This window comes from Etheostoma spectabile, chromosome 16 (genome assembly GCF_008692095.1).
Source record: "Etheostoma spectabile isolate EspeVRDwgs_2016 chromosome 16, UIUC_Espe_1.0, whole genome shotgun sequence".
NCBI lineage: Eukaryota > Metazoa > Chordata > Actinopteri > Perciformes > Percidae > Etheostoma > Etheostoma spectabile.
Window position 1 is genome coordinate 25,672,550 of NC_045748.1, and position 16,297 is coordinate 25,688,846.

The 16,297-nt window shown below is 43.8% G+C and overlaps 1 protein-coding gene across 1 annotated transcript; it reads left to right on the forward strand.

The window, feature by feature from the left end:
• The first annotated feature begins 363 nt into the window (after positions 1-363).
• Positions 364-15,963, forward strand: LOC116704604 (lamin-B1-like). Its single transcript, XM_032540200.1, is given in 12 exon segments — positions 364-908; positions 7,261-7,340; positions 7,343-7,416; positions 7,697-7,822; positions 8,320-8,490; positions 10,043-10,168; positions 12,002-12,222; positions 12,677-12,905; positions 13,006-13,110; positions 13,713-13,832; positions 14,239-14,343; positions 15,021-15,963. Coding segments are annotated over 12 exon segments (1,755 nt in total). The 5' UTR covers positions 364-552; the 3' UTR covers positions 15,063-15,963.
• The last annotated feature ends 334 nt before the right edge of the window (positions 15,964-16,297 follow it).

Consider the following 16,297-nt stretch of genomic DNA (forward strand, 5'->3'; position numbering starts at 1 on the left):
CCCCCCCCATGTTAAAATACAGGGGGCAAAAGTATGATACAGGAATGATACAATGAAATGAAGTACTACAGGGAGAAATGATACAATGAAATACTACAGAGAGGAATGATACAATGAATTCAAGTGCTACAGGGAGAAAAATGACACAATGAAATGATTTCAGGCTCGGCGGTTTGAAGAAAATTCAGGCAGCGCTTGTTATTTACACCGGGACGCTCGGGGTCAGGTCTACGATAGAATGCACTTAGCAAAATTAGACTCCGCCTCCGCGGTACAGTCACGGCATGGGTCGGTCACCGTTACGAGTGAACCCATGTTCAAAGAACGCACTGCGTCCAGCTACGCCATTGGCTAGTAATAAACAACGTAAGATATTCAATGAGCCGCCATATTGGAAGCCAACCCCTCTTTCATTCGGGTAAGAAAAGACACTTGGAGGGTAGTTTTCGGGAGTGCTTATTGTTGATGTTGTTGAGAGTTTAACTATAAATCGTTAAACCGGCACAACTCGTATCTTGTTTCGGTTTGGTTGGGGTAATTTAGTCTTCTACCATGGCTACCGCGGCTGCGACTCCGACTGGTCAGAGAAGCACGTGCGGCGGCGGCACTCCGCTGAGCCCGACCAGGATCAGCAGGCTCCAGGAGAAGCAGCAGCTCCGGGACCTCAACGACCGCCTGGCCGTTTACATTGACAAAGTCCGTAGTCTGGAGGCTGAAAACAGCGTCCTCCACCTCCAAATTAACGAGAGGGAAGACACCCGGAGCCGGGAGGTCAGCGGACTGAAAGCCCTGTACGAGACCGAGCTAGCCGACGCCAGAAAGTGTCTGGACGAGTCGTCCAAGGAGCGGGCCTGGCTGCAGATCGAGCTGGGCAAGACCACGTCCGAGCATGAGCAGCTTCTACAGAAGTAAGTGCCTCACACACTCGAATCATGTTAAACGGTCCAATACGGACAGGGACCCCGGCCCGGGAGCTAAATGCTATTTGCTATAAGCCGACTTTGATTTTCGAGCCACTTTTGCAACATTACGCACGCGACGTTGGGACGCTGCTCTGGTCCGGGGAGCGCGGCGCTCAAACCCGGCTTAGAGAAGAAAGAGGATTTAACTGGCTCTTAGTCCGTCAGTCGCCACTCTTAGATGTGATTTAAGGCTACTTACAATCTTTGAGTTGAACTGGTAGAACTAATGAGCAGTATTTGGAAATGATTGACAGTGGGCTTTACGTCACCCGCCCACCATTGTCTGCTACTGAAAGAGAATAAATGTCAAACCGGCTTTAGAAAATGCCTCTTTTACCATGCTTAATGCTAAATTTTAGAAAAGAGATAAAGACTACAAATATTAAATACTTTATAGAAATCAATTAATAAGCCATGATAATGTTGTAGGTCTAGCTGTGGTTTAATTAGACAGAGACCAGTGGCAGTTTTTATTGTTTGAGGAAAACGTTTTTCGGTTTTTCTCTGATTGAAGTGGTACACAGACCGTGTTGAGGAAATGTGCATCAGACATGTATGACATTATTTTAATACCTCGGTTGTATTTTGTAGTCATTTGTATTGGCTACACAGCCCCCTTGTATTGATAGACAGGAAACATAAGTGTGTTGTGTGTATTCCCCTTCATCCCACAGGATTTGACAGCTGCAGCAGTTACTCACAGCTGTTGACCAAAAGTGCATGCCTGGACAATGGTGGGGGTGTCCCCTGTACTGGTTCAACTGTGTATTCAGAATTAAAGTCAACAGTCCTGCCTAATAAACACCAAGCGTTAGAAATCTCACTCCCTCACAGCTGTGTGTGATTCCATGTCCCCTTGGTTCTGTGTGAAACCGAATGAGCTGAAAACAACTTTGATTCCACCAGCGTGTGAAGTTCCACAGTCGGCTGTTACTAATCTAATGGAGCATTAGCTCTCTGTGAAAAGAGTACTGCATCCCAGCTGCACGTGGAGTCTGTGGAGTCAGGTGTGGAGCTGTTGCGTGTCCTTTAACAACAGAGGAATGGTTGTGTGTGTGTGTGGTGTTGTTTTGTGTGTGTGTGTGTGTGTGGTGTGTGTGTGGTGTGTGTGTGTGTGTGTGTGTGTGTGTGTGTGCGCTTACACACTGTGACAGCTGAACACAGCTGTCAGGGACAGCCTGTTTGAGTCTGGCCAGTTGACATTACCCATCAGTTCATTTAGTCTTTATTTAACACGTGTCTTGTGTCAGGATTGTGCATCATTTACTTTCCAGACTGTTGCGGCTGTTAGCAGGCCGGATGGATGGATGGATGGATAGATAGATAATACTTTATTCATCCCACAGTGGGGATCTTCCCTTATTACAGCTGCAGTGGTTTCCTACAGTAAAAACAAACAAGCAAACTCACAGACCATGAGCAGAAGGTATAGAATGAATGTGAAGGGCGTTAACTAAAAGGTATTGTAAAGTGCGGTTGCCATAGTACAAAAACAATATTGCAGTGTAAGTGACGTTAAAATTAAATAGAATTTGTATTTAAATAATATAGCAAAAGTAAGTAACCATAATATAAATTATATCGAGCTGTGACCATAAATAATAAGAGGTGTTGTCCATGATGGATGCTTGGCTAACATCCTCTTCTCCCCCACTTCCTCTATGGGATCCAGGACAGAGCTCGCTCTCCTGATCAGTCTATAGAGTCTACTCCTGTCCCGGTCCGAGCTGCCCCCCCTCCAGCAGACCACAGCATAAAGGATGGCAGAGGCCACCACAGATTCATAAAAACTCCTGAGGAGAGTTCTGCACACTCCAAAGGACCTGAGTCTCCTCAGCAGATGGAGGACTCTGGCCCTTCTTGTAGAGTGCTTGGGTGTTATCAGTCCAGTTCAGTTTATTGTTCAGGTGAACACCCAGGAACCTGTAGCTCTCCACTACCTCAATGTCCAATCCCTGGAGGCTCACCGGTGAGAAACGGGATGTTTTCCTCCTGAAATCAACGATTATCTCCTCCGTCTTGCTGGTGTTGAGCTGAAGCTGGTTGAGCTCACACCAGCTGACAAAGTCCCTGATACCCGACCTGGTCCAGGTCGTTCCCCTCAGAAACACAACCAACAACGGCTGTGTCATCGGAGAACTTCTGGATGTGGCAGTGGGTGGTGTTGTGTGTGAAGTCCGAGGTATAGAGGGTGAAAAGGAAGGGGGAGAGCACCGTACCTGAGGGGCACCTGTGCTGCAGTGCACCACGTCACCACTCTGAGCAGGGAAGGCTGGATGGTGTTGAAAGCACTGGAGAAGTCGAAAAACATGACTCTCACAGTGCTTTGCTGTCCTCCAGGTGGAGCAGCGATCTGTGCAGCAGGTAGATCACTGTGTTGTCCACCCCAAACCCAGGCTGGTAAGCAAACTGCAGGGGGTCCAGCTGTGTGGTTCTCTCCATGGTCTTCATCTGGTGAGAAGTCCAGGGCAACAGGCCTGAAGTGGTTTGGATTCCTGGGGCGCAGCGACTTTGGTACCGGGACTACACAGGAGGTCTTCCAGAGTGCTGGGACTTTCTCCGGGCTCAGGCTCAGGTTGAATAAGTGCCTGAACACACCAAAGAACTGGTAGAGAAAGAAAAAGAGGGTTTGGGGGGTGTGAAGAAGGTGAGGAGGCAGAGTCAAATCTGATAAACAGATTTGGCTCATCTGCCCAGTTCTGGTCTCTGCTAGCTTGGTTTCTCCCCCCACCTCTGCCGTGGCTTGAGATGTCCTGCAGCCCTCTCCAGATGTCCCTGGCGTTGTTCTGTTCCAGACTCTTTTCTAATTTCCTCCCGTAGATTATTTCCCCCTCCTGATCCTGAGCCGGAGTTCCTTCTGGACTCTGTGCAGCTCCTCTCTGTCCCCCTAAGGGTCCAAAATTATGTCAAATTGCAAAACATCAGACCCAAACCCTGCCAAATATGCGCAGCTCAGTCTTCCACAAACCTAGGGAAATGCTGCTCTGTTTATCCAGTTTCAATCATTTATTCCTCCACACCAAAAAACTAACAAACTAGAACAGCAGTTACCAAATGTAAAATGACCTTGTGATTCATATGAGTGCGGTCAACAGAAAGTGTTCGCTCCAAAGCCCAAAACCAGATTAACAGGTGGAGCAAACGGATATACTGTTATCACTTCCACCCAAACCCAGTGAACACAGCCACCACCTCCAGTATCCATGCAGTGAATAATTTAAATGAGACCATAAACTTACAGGAGAAACATGTGGCTCATGTGACCCACTGGCTCAGATCTGGAGTTGGTCCCCTGCTGTAATTGGATGGGTTAAATGCAACATGTGTGACATATATTGGTGATGTGATGTGTCTCTGGAATAGGCCCAGCATGCTGTTGGTCTGCAGCAGTGAGAGCCCGTTGGGTCAGTTGTTTTGCCTCCCAGCTAAGGTTTCTCAGTAAAAGGTGAAAAAGGAGACATACCATTGTACATTCCACTCATAGTTTGTCTGCCTAAGCTGCAGCCCCCCCGCTCATTGTAACCACGCATGAGGGAAAAGCTGGCCTCTGTCCCGGCAGAGCTCCTCCAACATACCATTTAACTGGGAAACCCATTGAAACACTTCTACTGGTGACTAGGGGTGAGGAAAATAATCAATTCATCAATGCATCGCGATTCTTTTTAGAATGTTTAAATGCTCGATTCTGATAAGTTAATGATTATTAAAAGTTTTAAAAAAAGTTTAAAGTTGATTGAAGTTTTTGATTTAGAAGTGCTGTCTCCAGACATGAAGACTGAAAGAGGATGGGACAATGGACAACAGCTTAGAGTTTAGGCAAGAATGCAGGGGAGGAAAAAACTCTTTATATACATATACGCACATGATCTAATAAGACATACAGAAAATAATTAGCTGAAACACATAAGCTGTTGATTTACTTTAATCACATGACATGTGACCACCTCATGTTTCATGTTCTTTAACCATGACTGAGCCTCTGACGTGGAAGATCACTGAGAGAGAAGGCTTAAGCATGGGAAGACTACACAATGAAAACCTCAGTACACAAAACATTTAAGTGTGTGTGTGACAAATACGGCATATATGAAAATCTAAAAAACTCAGATGTATATTCTTTTTAAATCACGCTTGGAAATGTACATAAAAAATGGTTGCATTGATAATGTGTTTAGAATCAAAGGGGGGTGTCCAGAGATCCCCCCCCCCCCTCTCTAATGACTTGGTTAACCCAGGATCAGAGCTGGAAAACAGATGGCCAACTGAGATATCTGGTGTGGCTTTTATTTATAAATCAAAGCACTTATTTTAAAGCCTAATCTAAACCTGAAACATTGACAAATAATGCAAAAGCACATAATGTATTTGCAGTGCGAACATGACATAAATGAACTTGTTTTCTGTTCTGAGCTGTTGTGGTCACCAGAGGACGTTTCTTCCTGGAGGTTGTCAATCTTCATTGATTGAGCAAAATATTAGTAACAACTCAACTTTAACCCTCTAAGCCTTCGAGTCTAAGACATTTTCCCGATATTTGTGTTGCCTGGTCTCCGTGTTTTTAATGCTTGTAGAACCTCAACCTGTAATTCACAATCAAGTTCTAGACATAGTATATTAAAGTTATAGGCTTATTGTTTCAGGACAAGCTGGGCTATCGGGATAGCTATGCTGCAGGGATGTCACATGAACCCTAACCCTGTCTGACTATATGACTGTTAATACAAAATAAAAACGGAAATTTAATGTTTCAGAAGGACCCACGCCATCTGAGGGTTGTTCCCCCCCCCCCTTAATACTTCAAGTAATTAAATAAGTTAAATTTAGAAACATTTTAAGAATTTTTTTTTTTAAATTAGTCAAGAACAAAAAAATGATGAATTTTCCCACAAGTTCACTATGTTACTATGACCAACTGTGCAACAGTGTGGTATGGGAGCTGTTCTGTGGCAGAGCGCAAGGCACTGCAGCGGGTGGAGAAAACCGCCCAGCGCATCACCGGGACTCCACTGCCCGCCATCGAGCACATCCAGAGGAAACGCTGTCTGCATCGAGCTCGCAGCATCCTGAAGGACTCCTCTCCACCCAGCCCACAGACTGTTTTCTCTCCTGCCCTCCGGCAGGCGTTTCAGGGTCCTCGGACCAGGACCAGCAGACTAAAGAACAGTTTTTCCCCCAGAGCTGTCTCTTTATTGACTCCGTCCTCATTGATCCCACTCCTCTCATATACTGATAGACTCTCCTCTCTCTCCTCACACCTGGCCTCCATTTGCTTATCTGCAACATTATAATGTTCACCTGCACTGCTGACTGTTACTATAGTAACGACTGTTTACATCGGCATCTTTTTGCACTACTTACATTTCAATTTGCACCGCTGACTGTTTATTTACAGTACCAATTGTTTACATTTACATCTGCACTACCGTACTTTAACTGTAATATGCAATTACTTTCCACCGCACTTTAATTCGGATAGTTTCTGCCCAAACTTTACTTTATCTGTACCACCTTTAAATCATTGTTATACTGCTCATTTTAGCCTAACTTATTATAGCTATCTGTAAAAATTCTGTCTATAATATAACTAGCTGCCTGTGTATGTTATATATATATATATATATATATATATATATATATATATATAATATATATATTTATATTTATTTAGTACATACTCACCTGTAAAATCTGTAAACCTTTAGTATGTTATGCTATTTGCACATATCTGTAAAAATTTGCAATTATAGTAATATCACCACAAATTCCTAGCTGTAAATCTTGCTCACAATACTGTTATCTATATTTTATATTCATAGGACAAACCCATCTGTAAAACTCTGTTTATAATAGTATCTTTTCTATATTTATTCATTACATATCCATGTCTTGCACTTACGGAACCATTGTATATCCTGCACTTACTGCTATTGCACTTCTGGTTAGACCCAAACTGCATTTCGTTGCCTTGTACCTGTACATGTGTAATGACAATAAAGTTGAATCTAATCTAATGTTATCAGGTATAAAGTTACTTAGCTTGTTTGGTAGCTTGTTGAATAGTTAGCTAATGTTAGCTTGCAAGTTCTGAGAGTGTGTGACTGACACATTAACTTGTTAAACTTCTAGGAGGCTCAGTTCTTCATCTGTATTAGAGAAAAGAATCCCTCCTTGTGATGTTTAAAGTGAATAAAACAGCTTTGACAGCCTGCGGACTGGACATAGTAGTAGCGTGTTAGATGAGCTTTACGCCCATGTGTTGTCCCCCTGCACTCACCGTGCCTTGGCATTCTCCTTCCAGCTACAACAAGAAGGACTCTGAGGCCGCCGGCGCCCAGGCCAGGCTGAAGGACTTGGAGGCTCAGCTGAACTCTAAAGAGGCCTGCTGGCTACAGCGCTGTCTGAGAACGATGGCCTGGGGGCCACGCTGGCCGACCTGCGAGAACAGCTGCAGGAGGTAATGCCCTGCTGCAACATCAGCATGATCGGCCTCAAACAGTTCCCCTTCCTTTGACCATTGAATGGAGGGATGCAGAGAGATCTGATTTGTAAATATAATGTGCTTTCATTTCTGAATCTTTTACTTCTAAAGATGTTATTTCTGATTGTCTCTCATGTTCTTTGTGGTGTGGCTGCTTTTCTTTTGAGAGCTGTTCTAGACTCTTAACTTGATAACCCTTTTCCATTTATCAGGGCTTTTTTTCCCCGAAGCACTACCTGTTCTTGTGCGTTTTCAGATGGATACAGGTCTCACTCAGGCCAAGAAGCAACTTGGAGACGAGATGCTGCTGCGCGTTGATTTGGAAAACCGCTGCCAGAGCATGACAGAGGAGATGGCCTTCCGCAAGAGCATGCTAGAGGAGGTCAGAATCTTTCCATTTTATCAGATTTCTATCAAATAAAGCCAACAGAACACAAAATGAGCAGAATAAAGAATATACATCTGACAGAATAGAGAAGCAAAAGACAAGTAAAGTTTAAAAAAATAAATAGTTGAAATGCCTGCCAGTGTATAGTTTAATTTCCTTTTAAAGCGCAGTAATTTCCACAAAGCTGGTGTGGGGGTGGGTGGGTTTTAACAATGAAGCTGAGCAGGGAAGGAAAACAGATTTACTGACAGTAAGAGAAATGTAGTTTTAAGTGATTTGGCTTCTTTCAGACTAGTCTAAAATCAATCAGCAGAGCACGATGAGCTCAAGTTTCAGCAGGGCTGCATGATAATCGTCCTAATGTTTTGTATTAAATGTGTGAATCCTTTTCTTTCCGTTTGATTTGTTAACTGTGGAACCTAACCAGCGTGACTTGAGTGAATCAGGACAGGATCCGAGTGTGTGAATGCTGCCTGTGTGCTGTGCTACAGGAAGTAAAGGAGGCGCGGCAGCGGTACGAGTCCCGGCTGGTGGAGGTGGACTCTGGGCGGAAGGAGGAGTACGAATATAAACTGACCCAGGCCCTGACTGACATGAGGGCTCAGAACGAAGAGCAGATCAAGATGTACAAGGACAACATGGAGAGCACTTACGTGGCCAAAGTATGTCGGCACATGCACAGTCTTGGTATTCTCCATTCACATAATCATAATAATCCTTTCCATGAGAACGAGCTGACTGAAATTAACGTCTTCTGTCTGTACCTGCTGTGACGGCGAGGATTCTGTCTTTCTCTCTCACTCAGAATTTCTCACTAGCCTTGAGACACACATGCATGAAGTGTCACAATAGATTTTATCAGACAACAGCCAACCAATCAGATGAGTCATTTCTGTGGCCATGATATAATGTGTGACTGTAAGAGTGCAAAACTACATATGTACAAAGTATGTGTATGGTCAAACAATACAGCCATTAGTGGTACATTACATGTCCTTTAGCTGGTGCTTTAATCCAAAGCAACCTCCAAGTAATTGAGAGGGATTGGTGACACTTTAATGCCTGCCTTGCTCTCTGAGGCTATGGATGGATGTTAAAGGCAACAAAAGCCTCGCTGCATGGGACGCTAATTAACGTAACACGGTGGATTAAACACGTTTCTAATGCTGACCGCTGAACAGTGGGACTGTACTTCACTGGAGAGGGTTCCAACAGCGGGACGTCCTGCAGCTGCTGCAACACAGATGGACCACTGGTGCGTTCGCCTCCCCGGCCTCGTGGTGCATTCAAAGTTATTGTAAAATGCCCTTTTCCCATCTGGGGGGTGTCATAGTTGTTTAACAGCAAATTACTGGTGAAATGAGTTATTGTTTCGAGTTATTACAGTTTTAATAAATTTTATTTTGACCATATGGCCTTTGCCGTAAAAAAGCCAAATATTCTCTCTCTCTATCTATCTATCTATCTATCTATCTATCTATCTATCTATCTAACGGCCAAAAGTGTGGAGTCACTTACGTATTTCATGTTGTTCCACAGCAGACAGGAAACCATTTCTTGATGGAGCTGGCTTTGTGGGTGGGGTTGCTGCCATGTTGAAACAGGAAAGGGCCAAACAAGCTGTTGCTACAAAGTTGGACAAACTGTTGTCTGAATTATTATATGCTGGAGCATTACGATACACAATTGTATGTTGACATGGGTATCAACTCAACTTAAAATAGTATTCATACAGGACAGATTTTTTTAGACTACTGCCGACTGGGGTGGCAATTTTTAATTTTCCAACAGCTGTGTTTACGTGGTTTGCACATTAACACAAGTGCAGATTTTATCTAAGCACCTAAATATTTTGATGCATTAAGATCCATTAATACTTGTACTTATCATTGTATCCTACTCTGAATTGGAATCCAATAGTTGCTTAGAGATTCACACCCCTAACTGACACTATGATAAATTATAAAAGGTGAATGCCAAAATACACTGAAGCCTTCTGCAGACGTTGACGGAGCAGTTTAAATCATCCTCCTACACAATCTGCAACTAAGCAACAATCTAGTTTACCATCAAGTGAAGCTGTAAGTTACATACCAAACAAGACATTACCAAAGCTTCCTGCATGTCAGGAAGTGACTGTCACTGCTCAGTTCCTCTTTGTGTGATGAAGAGAAAAAGGTGTTGATGTTGCTGTGTTGTTGTGTTTGCCTCCAGCTGGACGACCTGCGGCGGCTGGCTGAGATGAACGGAGCATCGGCCAACATGAGCCGAGAGGAGCTGAGAGAGTCCAGCCTGAGGATGGAGAGCCTCAGCACCCAGCTGGCAGCCATGCAGAAGGAGGTTGGCATTCTGGTTACATTCACCTTTTTTGTTCTTGATAGAATTAGAATTGGTTTCCTAAAACATTCAACACAATCTGAAGCCAACCACACTTGTCTCAGTGCTGAATCTAATATTCTACCTTTACCAACACCTGTAAAGATAAAAATACCTTATCAGATTAGTCCTGTTGGGAGAGTTTCCAGATACTTTTAGCTTTGCTTTTTCTCCAGTAAAACACGAAATTCAGTTTAAAGCAGGCTGAAAATCACATTTATGCAGTTGAACCAAGTTTGTTTCAAGTGCAGCTGATATTTCAGTGTGTTTATTCCGTTTATCCCAGTCTCCTCACAATCAGAGACTCACGCAGGTTAAACTGGCCTTCCTATCTATAAATATATAAATACATTTTTAGAGCAGACAAAGACTCTAAACCGTCTCTGTGAAAACTACCTCATCTGGTTTTCAAGTATATCTGAAATATGTCGAGTACCAATCTTTCAACAAAGATCAGGGACTCGGTGTGTTGGCAACATGTCGATCCATCCTGCGGTGTGCTGTGGACAGCTAGCGTCAGTTGCCGCCATGAACTTCTCTAAATTTTAGTTTATCATCTATTATTGTTGCTAGAGCACATAATATAGTGCAGAAGTGTCAAACTCAATTTCTCTAAGGGCCACACTGGAAAATGAGAATCAACTCGAGGGGCTGGACATGTAGAGTTTATAGACATGCTCTTATTTTATGGAAAAAGTCAAATAGGTTTGAAAGTATTTATGCATGTCTCATAAAGCCCTGAGAAAGTAATGGAAAAAGTTCCCTAGCCATCATGAAATTTAGTTTGAAAAACAATTAATATATTTTTAAAAGCTGCGACCACACAGCCGCTTCACAGCCTGAATATGAAAACTCTGCTTCTGGGGGACCGAGTAGACCAGTCTGGCTCAGCCAGCTTTGGGTGTTGCAGAGTTACAGGGTGAAAATCCGTTCCCTGCAGCCAGCTCAGTCTGCGTGGGCTTTTGAAAACCGTACACCGCTTTATCAGCATTGTTATCCCCGTTAAAACTTGAATGCGTTACTAAGGGGGTGCACGGTCACGGAAGGCTTGTATCATGTGGACGCGGCGACAGAGACTAGGCACTGTAGCTTTAACCCCCCCAATAATGGAGTGAACTATGACGGTTATACTGTGCAATTAATCCGCGGATCACATGCGTGCCAAACAGTAGGGGCAATCCGTTACATCACTGCTAGATAGACTATTCAACATCATTGACAATATTGTAAATCAATAGAAAATGTATTTCAAAATAGCAAACCTTCCAGTTCATGTTTTGTATTGGATTCAGTGGGACATTTAAAACTTTTTCTAAAATACCTTAATATTCTTGTGCTGCGTTACAAAGAAACTAATAGACCCTAAGGGACTCACACATATGCTGTTCAATGACAACCAATGAACTGTAACCATATACACTTTAAAGCATAACTAATTACAAAATGATCAAATCAATACAATTTGAAGCCGAATTAAATGCCTAGTGTACTTTTTCTATTTAAATATTTTTTTTCTTATAATTGTCTGCTCATATTCCCTTTCTTAAAGAAAATAATATTATTTGATATGTTTTTACTGTATTCCAAATTATTATGCAAATTGGAATATAAATAAACATAGATCATAAATAAAATAAATAATAAACAAAATATTTAGTTTTTGAATCAAACTCATGCATGGTATTGTGTCTCTGGATCTCTGAAATATTTATCTCTTATTGAAGCTTTTTAGATGACGTATGATAAGTGTTTTTGCATCATGCCCCCCCCCCCCCCTCCCCCTCCGTCTGTATGCAGACTCGCGGTTGGCGTGACCGTATCGTGGAGCTGGAGGACGCCTTGGCTCAGGAGAAGGACCGGAGCCGCAAGCTGCTGGCAGACAAAGAGCGCGAGGTCCGCGAGGTGCAGGCCAGGATGCAGCAGCAGCTCAACGACTACGAACAGCTGCTGGATGTCAAGCTGGCGCTGGACATGGAGATCAACGCCTACCGCAAGCTCCTGGAGGGAGAGGAGGAGAGGTGAGGACAGAAGGTTCACCGGTGCTGATGCTCATGGTTTCCAACCCAGCCGCCGGTCTTCTAGCACTCGAGATTGGGGTTGGGGATCGTGTGGGGTTTTTCTGATACAGTGTTAAAGTGATATTTTCATAACGGTGCTGCTGCCTGAACCCAAAAAAAGCAGGCCAAAAAAACTTAATTTTTTATTGTAAGGCCAATCATCTTGGGTTACCAGTTTCAAATGAACACACTGTCTGGGTGGCCTGGGTGGTCAGCAGAAGACCTGTAGGACGTCCCTCTCCAGGGAAATCCAGTTACACTTTTTACCCCCCGCCCGCCTTAACACACACACTCCAAGGAAAGTGAATGGCAGTCCTGGTCTTGACTCTGTCTCTGTACACTCTGGTCTTGGTAGTAACTTGGTTTAGGTGGTCTGGACTACAAGCCTGACCTCACTGTGCTGCCTCCCCCCCAGACTGAAGCTGTCTCCCAGTCCTTCCTCCCGTGTGACGGTGTCTCGAGCCTCCTCCAGCAGCCGCAGCGTGCACACCACTCAGGGGAAGAGGAAGCGCGTGGATGTGGAGGAACAGGAAGCCAGCAGCTCGGTGTCGATCGCTCACTCTGCCTCGGCCACAGGACCGATCTGCATCAACGAGATCGACACGGACGGAAAGTTCATCTGCCTCCACAACACCGGAGAGGAGGTGAGCTCCTGGCTTCTTACATGTTGGCTGCTCTTAGTTCCTTCATGTGGCGATCTGGTATGAACGTTGTATCTGATTTCTGTATTGTCATGATTGACAGGACCAGGCGATGGTCGGTTATGAGATGGTTAAGACAATTGGAAATGCTGCAGCTACCTACAAGTTCACACCCAAATATGTCCTGAAGGCTGGCCAGAAGGTCACGGTAGGTGTTTCTTTAGTTGGATTCTATTCATTACTGTTGAACCTGCTGTCTAGAAACACGTCATTAAGGGTTTTAAGGAAGAAGAGAAGAGTCTTTGGATACAACATGTATGTTAGGTTCGTGCTCCTGACCAGAGACCTGGAACCGGTCCCCGGGCTGATGCAGTGGGCAGGAGGTTTAAGGAAGAGGACAAATGTGTGGCAGTGCTGAGAAATGGCAACAAAGGAACCTTTAATTACAGCTGAGTCAGCAGTAGTACAGAAACACAATGTCATCAGACCAGTTGGCATCTAAACCAGCTAGCGCTGTTTAATAAGAAGATCTGAGCATGCCTTCCTTTGTTTTCATACAGATTATCTATCAGAAAAGCCATAGGCATGACCGGGGGAGACTGTCTTCAGTGTCCCAGAAAGACAGTCAACCATTACCCCTGTTGTAAAGCCTCTTCGCTGGTACTTTTTATGGGAACCTTGTGGTATTGCCAGTGAAGCACTTAGTATCTTATGTCTGTGAACGGGGCTTTAGCCTGAGTTCCTGTGTAGCAGCAGAGCCGCTGAGCTGAGTTGTTGGACCGGGTCCTGAGAGTGACGCTTGTGTTGCAGGTTTGGGCGTCTGATGCTGGTGTGGGCTCCAAACCTCCAACAGACCTGCTGTGGAAGAACCAGTCGTCCTGGGGGTCAGGGCTGGATGTGCATGTGGTGCTGATCAACCCTCAGGGAGAGGTGAGAACACACACATAAACACACTCTAATTGTAATCACAAGCATGATTTTGGCTTCCCACTATCAAATTTGATATTTTAAGTGAATCATTTTGTTCATGGAAGGCTCTGTTTGTGTTATTTGTTTTTGAAAACCCATCTACCGCTAAATCCCTAAACCACTGTCTGACCATGAGCCTGTCAGAGATGTAAAGTTATAAATAGCCTATTGGCTAATTATAACTGCCTAACAATCTCTCTCTCTCTCTCTCTCTCTCTCTCTCTCTCTCTCTCTCTCTCTCTCTCTCAATCTCTCTCTCAATCTCTCTCTCTCTCTCTCTCTCTCTCTCAGACTCACACATGCTCTGTTGTACTCTCACAAATTCTCTCTCTCTCGTGATCTTGATACTTTGTGTGTGTGTTTTCAGGAGGTGGCAAAGAGAACCACAGCGTACAACACGGCCCTGGAAGAGCAGGATGAGGAAGACGATAACGGAGTGGAGGCCAGTGAGGAAGCCCACTTCCACCTGCAGGTGAGACTAAACGCCACGCAGCGCCTCACGTGTGTGGGTGGGTGGGTGTTGTGTTGGGTTCAGAGAGGAGGCAGAAGTCCCACAGTTTTCAGATTAAGACGTGACATATTGAGGGGGTATTCTGATTTAAGAGGCATTCTTTAAACATGTATACAGCAAATGTAGAATCAGCAGCTGAACCAGGGTTTTTACTGCAGTTTGTCACAGTTTACAGCCTCTCGCCTGTTCATGGCTCACGGTCAGCTCTGTGCGTTGCTATGGTTACTGTGTACAAACCAAGCCGCCGACAGTTTGCAGGGCTGCAGTAGAGATGCACGGCTGAAAGAAAAGCTGGAGAAACGCATGAACTTTTAAACATGATCAGAGACGTGGATATCAATAACAGGTTATAGATATGAGGTGAGCTTCTCTAGAAGCTGGGTGAAGGAATGAGAGAGAGAGAGACGCAGTGTTCACACGCTCCATCATGTCCTCCACCGCTGGAACGGAGACATTACTCCCTTTCATCAGCCATGGAAATGGCTGAGACGGAACATTGTCTTCTTGGAATAACAATAACGGGAATATTATGGGCATGGCAGCGTAGTCGCTGTTCTAGACTTTGGGTTGTGTGTTTTGAATGCTACTCTGTGTGTGTGTGTGTGTGTGTGTGTGTGTGTGTGTGTGTGTGTGTGCAGGAGGACCCTCGCACGGCGAAGAGAGGCTGCTCCATCATGTGATCCCTCTGCACCAACCAGCCGCTCCGCTGCCAACTGTAATACTACAACTATTTTTCTATCTTTTGTAGTGTATTTCCATACAAAGAAGGGTTTACTTTCTCATAAAAATGCAACGCTGGGCAGATATATTTTCATCTGAAGTTAAACCACGTGGTGCTGAAACAGTTTTTATTTTGTAGATCAGAAACCTTTTTATTTTCTAAAAACATGCAACAAGTAGCTAAACTCCAGACCGACTGTGTCTTTTAAGAAATTGAGTGATGTGCTATGTTATTTTAAAATATTTTCCTTTTATATTTTATAGTGTAATTTTATTAATGCTCTATTTTAAGCTACAACAGAAGCCGCAGGATTAGGTCGGGCTGGTTTAGACCAGTTTTGCTCAAAATCTACTGTATTATTTAAGAAAATAAGAAAATACGCACTGAAAGGACAAGTACACTAAATCCACTCGGCAGCACGAGGAGTTGTGAAGGAGTCTGGACCTGGACGATATGGAACCTCTGTTTAATAGCATTCTTTAGAAAAAGAACTACTGTGATTGTTTGATTGTATTCATAAAGACGTCGGAGGACATTTGAAGTGTGTTAGCAGTTGTTACTTCCCTTAAGCCCCCGTGTGTAAGCTTTGAAACTGGCCCAGCGCCTCCTCGTGGCAGAAGGAAAGATAACCTGGGGACAGAAGATGGACTGAAAGCAGGAGCCGGCCCCAGTCTTCACAGGGGCTCTGATATCAAATCTGGACGTTTCTCTCCGCTGACTTTAAATAAGCTTTTCACCACTAATTGAGAAGTGTTGATTGTATTCTTAACTTTTGATATTTGAAGTACTTTTTGTGTTAGTCTGTTTCTATGCATGCTGTGGCTGAATCATAGTTAAATGATTAAACATGTTCTCTTGTACGTTGTTGTTGTCCCTGTTTCATCATTCTAATGGTTCTATGTAGAAAAGAGGATTAGGAGAAATAGATATTAGAAAAGATTAAAACATACAAACAAGCATGGCAGAAAAAAAAAGCAATATCAATGATTATGTTAAATAACAAGTAAATAGGATTTACTTGGCATCATTAGACGTTACACTCATTTATTACAGTGTTCAAAACAATGACAACAGCAAAGTCCTAACAGGGATCAGCGTCTTTACTTTAGAGAAAGGATTCAACGCTTAGAGAAATGCAGCCCGACGTCTGTGTTGCTTTGCTTAGACTTTATAATAAGCAGACGAGGCGTATTT